The 14,287-nt window shown below is 34.4% G+C and overlaps 1 protein-coding gene across 2 annotated transcripts in view; it reads right to left on the reverse strand.

Moving 5' to 3' along the window:
* The window catches only part of LOC127434459 (guanine nucleotide exchange factor VAV3-like), a 103,016-nt gene that overhangs the window by 42,292 nt on the left and 46,437 nt on the right, over positions 1-14,287 (reverse strand). For both annotated transcript variants that reach the window (XM_051687239.1, XM_051687238.1), the window contains exons 3-10: positions 6,616-6,674; positions 6,378-6,443; positions 3,748-3,856; positions 3,511-3,603; positions 3,107-3,175; positions 2,926-3,029; positions 2,718-2,817; positions 2,304-2,399 (exon numbers count right to left, since the gene is read on the reverse strand). In XM_051687239.1, coding sequence (XP_051543199.1) covers positions 2,304-2,399; positions 2,718-2,817; positions 2,926-3,029; positions 3,107-3,175; positions 3,511-3,603; positions 3,748-3,856; positions 6,378-6,443; positions 6,616-6,674 — 696 coding nt within the window. The remainder of the gene's footprint in view (positions 1-2,303; positions 2,400-2,717; positions 2,818-2,925; positions 3,030-3,106; positions 3,176-3,510; positions 3,604-3,747; positions 3,857-6,377; positions 6,444-6,615; positions 6,675-14,287) is intronic.

Below are 14,287 nucleotides of genomic sequence, written 5' to 3' on the forward strand. Positions count from 1 at the left end.
TAACCCTTCTCCACATTTATTTCTAAATCCCCTCATAGCTGGGTCATGAAGTAGACCTAACGTGTGATGGACAGAGACACACTATGAAATATTCATGACAGGCTGCGTGAGATGATTGTGGATCAGGGCCAGACCAACATTCACCACTGAATGAAGCATGCTGATTGTCCATAGCTCTGGGACGTATTGTACTGTCCTCTACTGGTGGATTTAAGAAACAGAACATACTGCTGTCTGTCGAGAATCGGTGCTTCTCAATCGGAAGGCTGCAGCCTAATTAGGCTGGATATCTTGGCTGCCACATCATTAAGCACCGTCGAAGGCCGTCTCAATTGTGAGCACACTTGGAAGGCAGCCTCGTTTCGCAGCCTTCGTTAGCCACATTTTGGAGGATGCTTCAGGTGCATTCTTCGTGGCCTTCAATCATCCACAATACTTTGCACAATTCAGTTTTTTTTTTTTTTTTTTTTAAGAAAATATCAGAAAACAAATCAAAAGGATGTGCACCCTCCTGGTGGCTTCCTCCATTTCTACAGAGTATTTGTAGTGGTTCACAAATACTTTATTTTTTGAAATTTTCACAGCATGACCGCGGAGGTGGAAATATTTATGACATAGCCAAGTGGACTGTTTCATTTATAGCGATGAATGCTGAGGAGGAGTCTAGCCTACAGCCTCAGAAGGACTGGTCTAGGAAGGACACAGCCTTACTAGGATGCAGCCTTTCATTTGAGAAGCACCCAATATAAGACATGGACAACACTTCCCCTAGTGGTCATTAAATGTAAAGCAGTCGATGAAAGACAACATGAAATCAGAATTGACCCAATTTACTTCCTTAATAAACATTCTTGGTCTTATTATGCATCACTCATCAGTGCATGTAATTCTAAAGAAAAAAAGTTTTTTTTAAATCTTTTATAAAAAAAAATATAATAGCTTTCCCTGCCTCTGAAATTACTTTTCTGCTGAAACATCCAAGGCCACCAGACTGGAAAAACAGTATTAAAGGGATAATTCACCCAAAAATAAAAATTAAAATTATCTCATTATTTACTCAACCTCACGCCATCCCAGGTTTTGATACGTTTCTTTCTTCTGCTGAACACAAACGAAGATCTTTAGAAGAATATTGCAGCTCTGTGGGTCCTCACAATACAAGTGAATGTGTACCATCATTTTGAAGCTCAAAAAAGCACATAAAAGTAATCTTTATGACTCCAGTGGATGGATCCATATCTTCAGAAGCGATATAATAGGTGTGGGTGAGAAACAGATCAAATTTTTTTTTAACTTTAAATCCTCCTCCCTGCCCAAGAGGTGGCGATAAGCACAAAGACTGTGAATCGCCAAGAACAAAAGAAGAAGAATGTAAAAGTGAAAGTGGAGATTTATACAAAAGGATTTACATTTTGATCTGTTTCTCACTCACACTTATTATATCGCTTCTGAAGATATGGATTAAACCACTGGAGTTTGGAGATTATTTTTAAGATGCCTTTATATGCTTTTTGGACCTTCAAAGTTCTGGTCACCATTCACTTGCATTGTGAGGACCTACAGAGCTGAAATATTCTTCTAAAGATCTTCATTTGTGTTCTGCAGAAGAAAGAAAGTCATACACATACGGGATGGCATGAGGGTGAGTAAATAATGAGAGAATTTTCATTTTTGGGTGAACTATCCTTTATCCAATAATATTATAGCCTACTGTGTTTTAATGTTTAATGATCAATTCAAGTCCCACCGCATTATTGTCTGTTTTGCTAACAAATGTGTTACATTACCAAAGTTAAATGAGTTGTGAATACCGTTTCATCCAGGTTCAATACAGGTTACGCTGAATCGACAGTAATGTTGATTACAACAAATATTAATTTCAATCGTCCCTCCTTTTCTTATTGTAACAATGGAATTAAATAGGGCCAATTTTTGGAGGGTTTAAAGGCAGAAATGTAAAGTGTATAATTTTATAAAAGCCCTAACATATTTTTTTTTCTGTTAAAACTTGTTTATTATTTTAGCTGTAAAGCTGTTTAAATCATTGTTTGTAGAGTAATTTAGGGTTTATAAGCATTTTTATAACACTAAAATCATGCATATTTTTTATGCCTTTTGGCTATACTTTTGAAACAACGAGGATTTTGACATTTATGTATTGGCCCCATTTACGTCTATTGTAAGTGCCTCACTGTAAATGCTTTCTATATATATATATAGCTGTTTAAGACATTTATTGAAGACTAAGGATAAACATGGCAGCGTACAGGCATGATACACAATACAACAAAATAATTTCATACCTGAAGGAGCAGATGATACTTCAGAACTCTCTGCATTGGAACAACAAGCAGATCTCTCAGGGTAAACTTCCCATTATTGGCTCGTTTGGAACATAACTGAAATTAGTAAGAAATAAACAATTTCCACACAGCTGTAGATAAATCATTGTTAAACTAGTTAAATAAATAAAATATTACAATGAAGTGCTGTATCATTAATAGCCACAGGGGGGCGGTGTCTAACAATAAATCAATTCTACCCACTCCATATAAATTCTGATAGAAGACAAGAGCTACAGGCACACATTATTTCATAATAGAACCATTTCTTATCTCTTATAGTTTATATATAGCAAATCAGAGCCAAAATCTATCTGGGAAATTATCTCAAATTAGCATTTAGACATTTCAAAACACAGTCCTATGGCATCTTACCTCCAACATCTGCCTGACGTCCTCTCTTTTCTTACAAATGTCATCTAAACACGCAATGGCTAACTCTACTTGACTGCAGTATTTTCCATACAGGACTAATCTATAAAAAAGATAATCAGATCCATGTAAGAAGGGAAGAGAGGAAAAGGAAATAGGTGATAGACAAAGTCTGATTTGTTTAAAGAGTTCACGGGAATAAAGTGATCACCTCTCTTTGTACTTTATGAAGATCTGGTACATGTTACTAGCATTATGTTGAAGCACAGACTCCTGGACCTCCTTCAAAAGGCTTGTGTGCACTTTTACAAGGTCCTGTTACAAACAGAGAATGTGAAACATTTAGAAACCAGAACGAACATTAGAAGTCATGAGACAGCTTTTTCACTTACTGGAATATTGATGAAGACTTTTTCAATCTCCACACCAGACAGTGACTGTCCCAGAGGCTTCATAAAGAACTGTGGGTAAAAAACAAAACAAAGACTGGCCAGATGAGATTTAAGCTTAATCATGTCATTATATAAACTTTCACTGAACTATTATGGAATTTCTTATAAAACTGTACCATGATTTCACTAGTAACTATAGTATTTTTTATTTTATTTTTTATTTTTATTGACAGTGGTGGCTAACACCAAGATACCACATGGTTACCGTACTAACAGCAATGGTAGTAACTATGTGATATTGGTGGAAACCATGATGTTACCATAATAAAATTATGTATTTCAGACTTTATGTAACAGTAGGTTTGACCGTATGGACTATGTGGGTGCAGTTAAAGAGGTCTCACTTTCTCTATGGAGTCCAGAGTCTCAGTATATTTCTCTTCCGTCTGTTTAATTTCCATCAGACAGCAGCTCCTGATGTCTGTCTCAGCCTGTTTCTGCAATTACAACAGTAAAAGAGAGAAAGAGAGTCCATCAGTAAAGTTTAGGAGGCATTTTATGAGTTATAATGTACAGTATCTAAACATATGTTTTATTGTAAAGCAAGACACGTAAAGGGGAGCACGTAGGGGTTAGCTCACCTGTGGTGCTACCAGCTCAACCTTCATCAAGTCTTCATACACCTCTCCACCTTCATCGTCATCGTACACACAGTCGTAGAGATCTTCCTCATCTTCAACGCCATTCTCACTTTGACACACAGAACAAACATCAATATTAACAACAATGTTTATTCAGTGACCAGACCAGACAAGAGTGATTTTTCCTGAAGTTCTTGCTTTGGTAGACAGGCTTATTTGTCTGTTATGATTCAGAAAGAACAGCCAGATGCTTTTAGACCAAACTGAACAACAGATTGAATAGTAAGATGGAACAGAAAGACCCCTGAGACAACAGCATGTGTTAAAACAATTGAGCATATCTGATGTACTGAAGAAAAAGACTTCTTCTCAAAATTGCTCGTTGGGGCTTTTAAAACGATATTGTTTCCCTTGTCTGAATAACACATATGGTTGAATTACCATGGCAGCGAAACCAAGAGCCAAACTTTTAGCTGAGTCAGGACTTAAAATCCCTAAGATAGGGATCCATATAGATGGATCTCCTCCATATAGTCATAAAAGAGAAAAAGAGGATGATATAGAAAGAGACTGAGTTAATCTATTTTCCTAACCACGTCAGTAGTTCGAATTTTACAAGGGTCACTGACAAATAAAGTTGTCTGAGGTGATAAAAATAAGAAATAATTAAAAAATGTAGTTTAAAACATATGTCAAGTTTGAAGATTTTTTTCTGTGTCCAATTTGATCTGGACAAACAAAAAGAAAAAAAAAAGAACAAAAAATCCCATCATTAACCCACAAAACTCCTTCAAAATACTATATCATGTGTGTATATCTATACAGAAGAGGGAATAACCGTGTAAATGTGAAATTAACAGATGCAGAAGAGGTCAGGCCAAAACATGGTGACAGCAATATATATATATAAAACATGATATCAAATACTTAAGTATGCCACATTAGGAGAGCAGACATCGCTACTGAATCTTCAGCACCATGACAAAATAAATTACATTTTCCTTTGTGAGCTTGCAGTCAGAAATAAATGCAACGAGATAACAAAATGAGTGTGTACCACGCAATAATGGCAAAAACAACAAGTCTTTTTATTGCGTTGTGTTCCCTGGCTGCACTCAAAAATAAACAAACTACAGCATGACTTGTGTAGTCAGATTTACAAACAAATGACTCTTGTGAGCCGGTTCGCTCCAAACAACTCACCAATTTTCTGGCTACAGGTTTGAATCAGTTTGACGAATCCTTCGCTGAATGAGCTCGCTGAATCAGTCAGAGTGTTTGCTGAATTAAATGATACTTACTCACTGAACCGCAAGTCTTCTCATTCAGTCATGTCCATCAAAATTAACACAAGGCAGACCCCCACCCCACCGAACCCCCCTCCATTTTTCCTCCATTTGGTGAAACATTTACTGAATATTACTCCTATTAAGCCACCATAATAAAAAAAAAACAATGAAGAACAAATTGATGATGTGTCCTCACATGTTTGTAACAGGTGCAGTTTCATCGATAGACAGAAATTGGTTTATCTCAATTGTCACAATAGCCTGTGCTGTTTAACATACATATAAATGGGAAACACAGCTACGTATATTAAATTCAGTTGTCATATACAACAATAACAATATATAGCCCATATATTTTTCTAAAGATAGTACTAAATACAGTTTAATGAATGATAAGAAATATTTATAGCCATAAATATCAATTCACTTGCCACTAGCAGGTGTGTAAAAAAGTTCATTTTGGACCTTTGGCACAAATGAGACAATTGTTGACATAGAGTTATAAAAATGAATGTGGATGGCATAGCTCAGATAATTTGGTCTTGAACAAATTTAACGAGAAATGTTAGACTTCATTTTCAAATCTATGACTTTTGATTGTAGAGTTTAGTAAGAAGCAGGAGACTTAAGCAGAAGTTTCTCCACTTAATTCTATTGCTGTCTATGAGAAACAATTGGAAAAATTAAAGAGATCTCATTTGTGAAATGTATTTCTTATGGGTGTGATTTCCTACATTCAGGCCAATTTTCCTTTATGGGTGCTGATGTAGCAATTGTGATAATCATTTGACAGTGTGATTCAGCTACAACGTCACATTTAAACATAAACTGACACAGCAGAAGTGAGTGGTTTACAGTTTGTGAGTCGGAATGTAGTGCACACTTTATAGATCAAATGATTGTATCATTTTTGGACCATTCAGTGGGGTGTGACAAAATCAAACAGTACTGCTAGGCTCTCCATGGTCCTGTTATACACACCTTTAGGGGTGTATTTGTTTTTGCCCCTGTCCACTAGAGCGAGAAAACCTATTTATGGCAGAACATGGAAGGAGTGTGCCCAGGCTAAAGGCAAAATCTGACAGCTTGCTTCTAAACAGGTTACCTCAGCAGCTATACAGCAGACCGAGCAGAGAGAATGGCCCTAGGTGTGTGTTAAAGCATACTCTCCACTCACAGGAGGACAGTAGGTGTGTGGCACACATTATTCCTTGACTGAAAAGGTTAACATCAACCTGATTTTTGGCTCTTATAACATAAGTAAAGTGATTTGAACAAATTAATATATATCTCATTTCTACAGTGAAGAACATCATATTGGAAGAAAAAAAAATGTCATACTCTATCAGATCCTCAAGATGGTTATAAATGTCTTCATCTTCAACACTTTCTTCTGTTGGAAACGGCCTAGAAAAGAGACAAAGAAAGAGAAAGAGAAAGAGAAAGAGAGAGAGAGAGAAAGAGAGACAGAACAATAAGTTTGTCATACATAATCTTAAAATAATTCAATACTTTTAATACTTAAAAAAATTGTTATAAAATTTTTGTCTTATTTTTTTTATTTATTTTTTTTACATACCTTATTCCAGTTTGCTGTGCAATATGTGTATGTGAGAGTTTGGACAATGTGTCCATAACCTGAGAGGAAAGGAGAAAAAAATATATATTTTAATAAAATTAATTAATGAAACATTTACTTGTAAAAATCAAAATGAACCATACTTAGTTTCTTAATATCCATAAGCACAATAAAACTTATTCCTGGTAAGTAAAAAAAAGTCCCAACCAACAATCCTTTTATTTTTATTCTTATTCTTTTTATTTTTTTCATTAAAGAAAAATTCCTCTGCAATGACAGAAAACAAAGAGGTAACACTTTATAATAACTTTCATTAAAAGACTTTAACTAACAATATATAAACATTATATAATTCTTCACAGATCAGTTATTCTTGCACATTCAAATTTAAATGAAAATAGTTCAAAAGTTTAATACAATTTTTAACTATTTGAATGTGCATTAACTATTGTTCCGTTAAGGAATATAATATGAAATAATGTTTGTTAATGTTATTAAAGAAAGTCATTTTAAAGTATTACCTTTAATGACTTAAAATCTTACAACTGTATTCAAGCTAGAAATAAGAAACAGCATTGCAGTGCTATGCAAGTATATACCAGCAGTGGTCAGTGTGCATCAACAAAAGCAGTACGTTACATTGCTTTATGAGGATTATATTGAATATCAGCCTCTGACACTAAAAAATGTTATAACATTCATCATTTGTTTTGTACACTATGGCCAAGTCTGTTCACCCCTCTGATCTTTCACAGAGCTGCATATGAGTGCTGTTCATTCAGTTTGTGACTAGCTCTTCATTTTGTTTGGTTCAATACATTAAGAGCAGATTTCACGGTAAGGTAAAGATACCACAATGCACATGTATAAAACAAACAAATATATGGTTAAACAAATACTGTATAGTCATGGATAAATGCAAAAAGCAGTTCAATAGCTGATGAAGCTGTGCAAAACTCCCTGTAATATGTATACTTTTATAATATGTTTACAATATTTATACTGAATAATTTATACTGTTTATAAATTATAATGTTTAAACATGCTATGCAGATCACTGTGTGACAATTGACAACTTGGATGTATTTAAAAATGTTGCATTGTATCCTGAAGAAATCTAATTTGGACCCACTTTATATTAGGTGTCTTTAGCTACTATGTAATTAGGCATTTGATACAATGTACTTAATATGTACATATGTGCTGTTGCATTGTACTTTACATTTAAAGTACCTGCATTTAATTACATCTGTAGTTAACCTTACTGTTAACCTTACCCCTTACCCTAAACCCTACCCCTACTTCTAAACATACCCGTCCCTCAACCTCAGTAGCAGCAAATGTGAATCTTGTGAGAATTTTGAAGAACAACATGTAGTTACACAATAAACATTGTATTGTATGCATTTAATGTTATTATATAGTAGTTAAACTGCAAAAATGACAATAAACATGACACTGACTTGACAGATAATAGCACTGTTGCCACATAATATTAAGACGTAAAAAAAATTGCGTCATTTTATGGATTGCAAAATTTTCAGTTGTATTTGTGGAAATGACCATATCTATGATGAGCACATGAGTGTTTTGAGCTTTTTAACACATTGTGCCAGGGGAAGATGCATTCTGTAATCATTTACGATCACACCAGCTCGACTAATCTCTGCTGCCTGCATTCCAGCTAAATTGCATAATGAATACAGAGCGCAGACTGAGTCAAGTGTGCAAACATCAATCCCTGCACACATCTCTGACCATTTTGCAGAGAGAGAGAGAGAGCTGCTCATCTTGTCTTTCCAAATCCTGTCTTTCAAAGAGATTGTGGCAGAATCTGATTCAATGCAACTGACCTTTAAATGCAACCAGCCTGACATGATGGAAGAAAATAATTTATCATAATTTATCTTTGTGGCTGGAGATGGAGAGTTTCAGCCAATATGCTCTTTTGTGAATCTGTGTGTGTCATGTTTAACCATCTTTATGGGGACCAAAAAACTGGAAACCTACATTGTGGGGGCCTAATTAGACCTAATGATCTTCATAAAGGCATTAAATAATGTCTTATTTCAAAAGTCTCCCAGGTGTCTATTTAATGCATGTGTTTTCATGTGGAAGATGTTGTTTTTAGAGCGTTTGCTCATCTGCAATACATGGCTGAAACATTTGGATCTGCAATTTATTTGATGGTTTAGAACAAATGGGAATGCACTCTTTTTACAATGTTTATTAGATGTTTGTGCACAATGAAACACTATAACGTAAGCGATTTTACACAATTTTACACAGTTTTTTTTTAAAGTAACTTTGCTGTTCTGTTGTAAAAGAGCTTTACCCTCCCTGATTACGTATCTGTTTTGTAATGTCATATGTTGCATTTGAAAACTCTTAACTGGGATTTCCATTCTCATGTCTGCACAACAGTACACGTCACATTACTGTAACACTTTTAAAATGGAAAGTACATGATTTGTATCCGGGCTTGTCACTGTAACGAAGCAAGCACACTGTACATTTATAGCTGAAACTGTACAGAGATACAGTAAGAGTGTTACAGTAGTCGCAGATACTGGATGTAGACATCAGTGCTGCTTAAACACACACTCACGCAAACACAGGCAATTATGTTACAGTTAAGAGATGAATAAGTTGTCTGGTTTCCTGCTGAGGCGAGGGGCTGTACATTACAACTCAGAAAAAGTGCCATTTCAAAGACAGACATCAGTGTTCATATGGATAATAACCCTTCACTGTATTGTCATAAAACAATAAAACTTGTGAAACACAGAACAGGAAGACCAGATATGGAGCTGGTGCAAACTAGGCAATTGTTACTTTCACTTTCAACAGACCATCACAATGGAACAAATGAAATACAGACTTCCAGAACACAAAGAGAAAAGCCTGTTTATCTACAGAATCTAATTTGATTTGTTGGTGCTTGCATAACAGGGTGAAGAAGTGGGAAAGGAGGAAACAGACTAACAGGTGGTGCTGAAGCGATCTCTCCGTACATCAGGAGTGGATCCATAATCACAGTCTGTTACCTGAGAATTACTATTACAGTGAGAATTTTCTTTCTCTCTATAAAGAGTTGTGCTCTCCTTTTCTTGTTAAAGAGAACAGAGCTGAAAGTGAACAGGTTGGAATGTGGATGCAGATTTACTGAAATGACAGCAATAAGATTTCAGTATGACTGTAAAGTGTGTTCAGTAAATCTGTGTCAGTCTATTTTCGTATTCTGAAAGGATATTGCATCCTTTCTCCTATTCATAGCTCAATTCACATAAAAAAATGAAAATTCAGACAAAGTTTCAGACAAAAACATTTTCAGATAAATTGTACAATTGCTTTATTAAATTCAAATCAAATTAACTGCCAAAACATCAGATTTTTCATTTTATTATTATTTCATGATAAAAATATAAAAATTGTATTTATGCAGTTAACTCTTTATAAGTATAATACTTATACTACTACTACTACTACTACTATTACTACTACTACTAATAATAATAATAATAATAATATTAGCAGTAGTAATAGTAGTAGTAGTAGTAGTAGTAGTAGTAAAATTAATAATAAATTATTATTATAAGAATTTAAGAAGTAGTATTTGTGGTAGCATTAGTATATTCATATTATTATCAATAATAATAATAATAATAATAATAATAATAATAATAATATAGATATTGTTATTGTTAATAATGATTATTACATTATAATTTTAAGAATTGAACAAGTATTTAATTTATTATCAGTAGTATCAGTAGTATTAATATAATAATAATTATAATTATATCATGGTGATTGTTATAAAATCAAATAACAATTAATAAATTATGAGAAATAAACAAGCAATTAATTTCTTAGTAGTATTTTTTGTATTAATAATATTAACAATAATTATATAATTATACTACTATTACTACTACTACTACTACTACTGATAATAATAATAATAATAATAATAAAATTCATTAGTATTGTTATTATTTATTTTATTTTTATTTTTTATTTTTTTCAAAAAGTAATGGTGGTTGAATAATTCTTAATTTACACAACATCAGGCAGCGTGAACACAAGCTATAGAAAGACATATTTCTCACAATGACAAATGTGCCAGATTTGCTGACATCAGCTACTGTAAACTAAGTGGGCTCCAAAGTGAAGAACAAACAAATTAACCCAGATCACAGGATCGCTGTAGAACGAGAACCACAGGCTGAAGGTTACATGTGCATTTATGCATCATCTGATAAAAACAAGTCCACATTAGCCACAGCAAATTTCGACAGCTATACCCATACTATCTCCCATCATCAAGCTGTGACAGGATGCTTTCTATCTCTCTATACGTCTCGATCTGTCCCCTGTCTTCGGTACTGGGCTGAACATAGATAAGCTAATCAGACAGTCCTTTTGTGGCATCAGCATTCCACATCACCAGCTAGATGAAATACATACACAATCATACACACAAATACAAACCAGCTCATTCACTCAGCAGTCATTTAATATGCAAATCAGGAGTAAAACTCTAACTTACGGCTATTTAAAGCCTATCCACACAAATATAAACCATGTGAAGTGTCCACACATGGACAACACAGGCAGTGGAACGAAAAATGTTGATGCCTTACTAATTCTAGTCCTTTCCAATTCATAGTTTCAAAGTCTAACTTGGATGATCATCAGAAAAAACACACCATGGGGGAGAGATACTCAAACACGAAGAACGAAATGTGACATTGACACATTTGTTTTTAATAAACATTTACAAACGAAACACTCTTTGCAATAAATAAAATGCTTAAAAGTTTCTTTTCATGTAAACTTTTCATGTGATCTTTTATCAGAATGAGTGTCTATGTGTGTTCTATGCAGGCAAGCATGTGCAATTCTCACTGAAGAACATAGAGCAACATTTCTGTCATCATGCACCTTAACAGTAGAAAAATAGCACTCCGGATGCACTGTTTATTTAGAGACTGCTGTGTATAGCTGGTACTCTCTGCAAAGTCTGATATGGTTACTCATTTATAGAATGCATTGCATGCTATATTCATGGAATCAACAACCAGCATTGAGTTCAATAAAGAACTTTACTTTGTCAGTGATGTTCTTTATTTCAATTTGATTTTACAAATGGTTAGTTGAATGTGGCAAAATGCACAAAGAATGTGAATCGCCAAAAACAAAAGAAGAAGAATGTGGAAGTGAAAGTGAAAAAGGGCATTTATAGTAAAAATATACTTATATATTGATCTGTTTCTCACCCACACCTACAATATTGCTTCTGAAGATATCGATTTAACCACTGGAGTTTTATGGATTAATTGTATGCTGTCTTTATATGCACATTGAATGGACCAACAGAGCTGAGATATTTTTCTACAAATCTTCATTTGTGTTCCGCAGAAGAAAGAAAGTCATACACATCTGGGATAGCATGGCGGGTGAATAAATGATAAGAGAATTTTCATTTTGAGGTGGACTTTCCCTTTAATCCTCTAGAAATGATCTCTAAGTTTTGCTTTTAATGTGATCTTGCAGACAGTAAATGTAAACTGTATTCTAATACATTATTCTAATATATTATAATTCAAGTCTACTGAGTCCCTGTGCTTTTTTCTCTACATTCATCCTATACAACACACAGTATCTGTAGACTATCCAAATGGTGTCCTAAACTACCCCAGCATCAAAACAGATACTATTCACAGCACTGAACTAATGTTACGCTTAATAAATCCATTTTCATCCTAACTAAAAGCAGATTAAATAAGCATACGATTTTCATAGTTTTTATAGCACACTCCATCCTTTTGCTTGAAACATGCCTATATTTATTTAACACAATAACTCAATTTGACAGCCAATTCATAACTGTTTTGCCTATTATATAAACCATGGGCCACAGAGAAATTCAGGATTCATAAATATTTAAAACTAGCTTTATAATAGATCAAATCAACTTGATTGTGAACAGAGGTGGTGTTTCCCTTTGTATCAAAAGTTTCGTATTGCCTGAACCAGTGAGATTTGATGTAAAACATTGTTATTCTACAGTACTGTAATTTTACACTCACTAAGAGTCAATGGAATGTTTAATTATGAGCCTCAACAAGATCGCACAGCAGCCATTGTGGTCTGTTTCTATGTATTGGTGTAAGAGCAAAATAGCTTTGTCTTATATATGTAGACTCGACTGAGAGAACATTATGGCAAGCAAACTGGCTTGCTTTTATATCTACTCTCTTCCTCTTTGCTGGTTTGATTCAGGCATATTCCTGAGGTTTTCCTGAGCTTTTTGTCTGACCCCAGATCAGTGATTATGAGTCACTGGAGCTTAATATAATTTGACCTGCAGACCTCAGAGGACACCTGACTAACATTGGTATGGAAGCTGTTTAATGGGTCCCATGACTCTCAAGGTGATATCGAACATGACAATGAAATGAATATTTAATCCAGTTACATTTTTCCATTTTTATGCTGATTAATAATTAATCTTGCTCATCTGTGCTTCCACGGATGTACCATAATTAAATCAGAGCCCAGATACAGCACTGCTTTCATAAATAAATCCACAGCAATGGAAGCACTGCTTATTACCATTTCCGTGTGTCCCCTTCCATCTGCTAATGTAAAATGAAAGCTGATAACTTTTACAGATGTTTCAGCCTGTAGATGATTTTTAAATCATACCGTTGCACTAACAGCTAGTGTATAAGGATCCGTGATGATTGACAGTCAACAGCTGAGTCTTTTGCATCTTTAATGCACTCTGTGTTCACTTACGTATACTCTTGCTCTGTATTCACAGTCCTCAAAGACAATCTGACAAATGCTGCCTTTCAATTCCTAAAAGCACTTATTATTTTAGTAAAAACAGTGGGATCTAATGGTATGATAAAGTATCTATAACATTAATGGAGTGTAAACACTACAATTTAGATTGCCAATGCTGCCAAGTATTGCTTCAATTCATAACATCTACTAAAAAAGTCACTGTTTAATTTCAGAGACTATTTATTTATGAGAGACGGGCCACTTCTTTTAAAATGAATGGGAGAAATTTGAACGCCTAACCAAGAAGCTGTCAATGAATGTAGAAAGGAAGTCCTGCCTTACAGGTAAAAGAACCAATCACCTTTTAGATACAGACATCGCCTGTCAATCAACTCGAGAACGCGCAAGCGCATTACTTACTTAACCTTTATTGTCCCCCATGAGGGCAATTTGTTCTGCAGCAGTGAAATACAGCACATATATAAAAAACAATACAAATACAAATTACACTAAAAACATATAATAAATATTAAAAAGAGTAAAATCACCAGGACACCCGTTGGAAATCATATAGCTGGGAAAATTTTATTTTTAGTGTAATATGAGGTAAAAAAGCACAATTTATGATACCAGATTTTACTTCTGATTTGAAATATGTCATTTAAACGTAAGCTTGGCAAGCAGTTTTTGAGACTTCGGTGTTTCCCCATTCAAGTAGATAGGAGCTGCACTGTCATGACTGGAAATAGCTTCCCGGGAGCATTCCAAAGATGGACGGCAGTGGACTGACTTGCTAGAAAGATTTTGTTTATTCCTTATAAGACATTTAGAATGCTTTAACTTCATGTAGCCTAATGTATTTTCGAATGATACA

The sequence above is a fragment of the Myxocyprinus asiaticus genome, chromosome 44, assembly GCF_019703515.2.
Source record: "Myxocyprinus asiaticus isolate MX2 ecotype Aquarium Trade chromosome 44, UBuf_Myxa_2, whole genome shotgun sequence".
Taxonomy (NCBI): Eukaryota; Metazoa; Chordata; class Actinopteri; order Cypriniformes; family Catostomidae; genus Myxocyprinus; species Myxocyprinus asiaticus.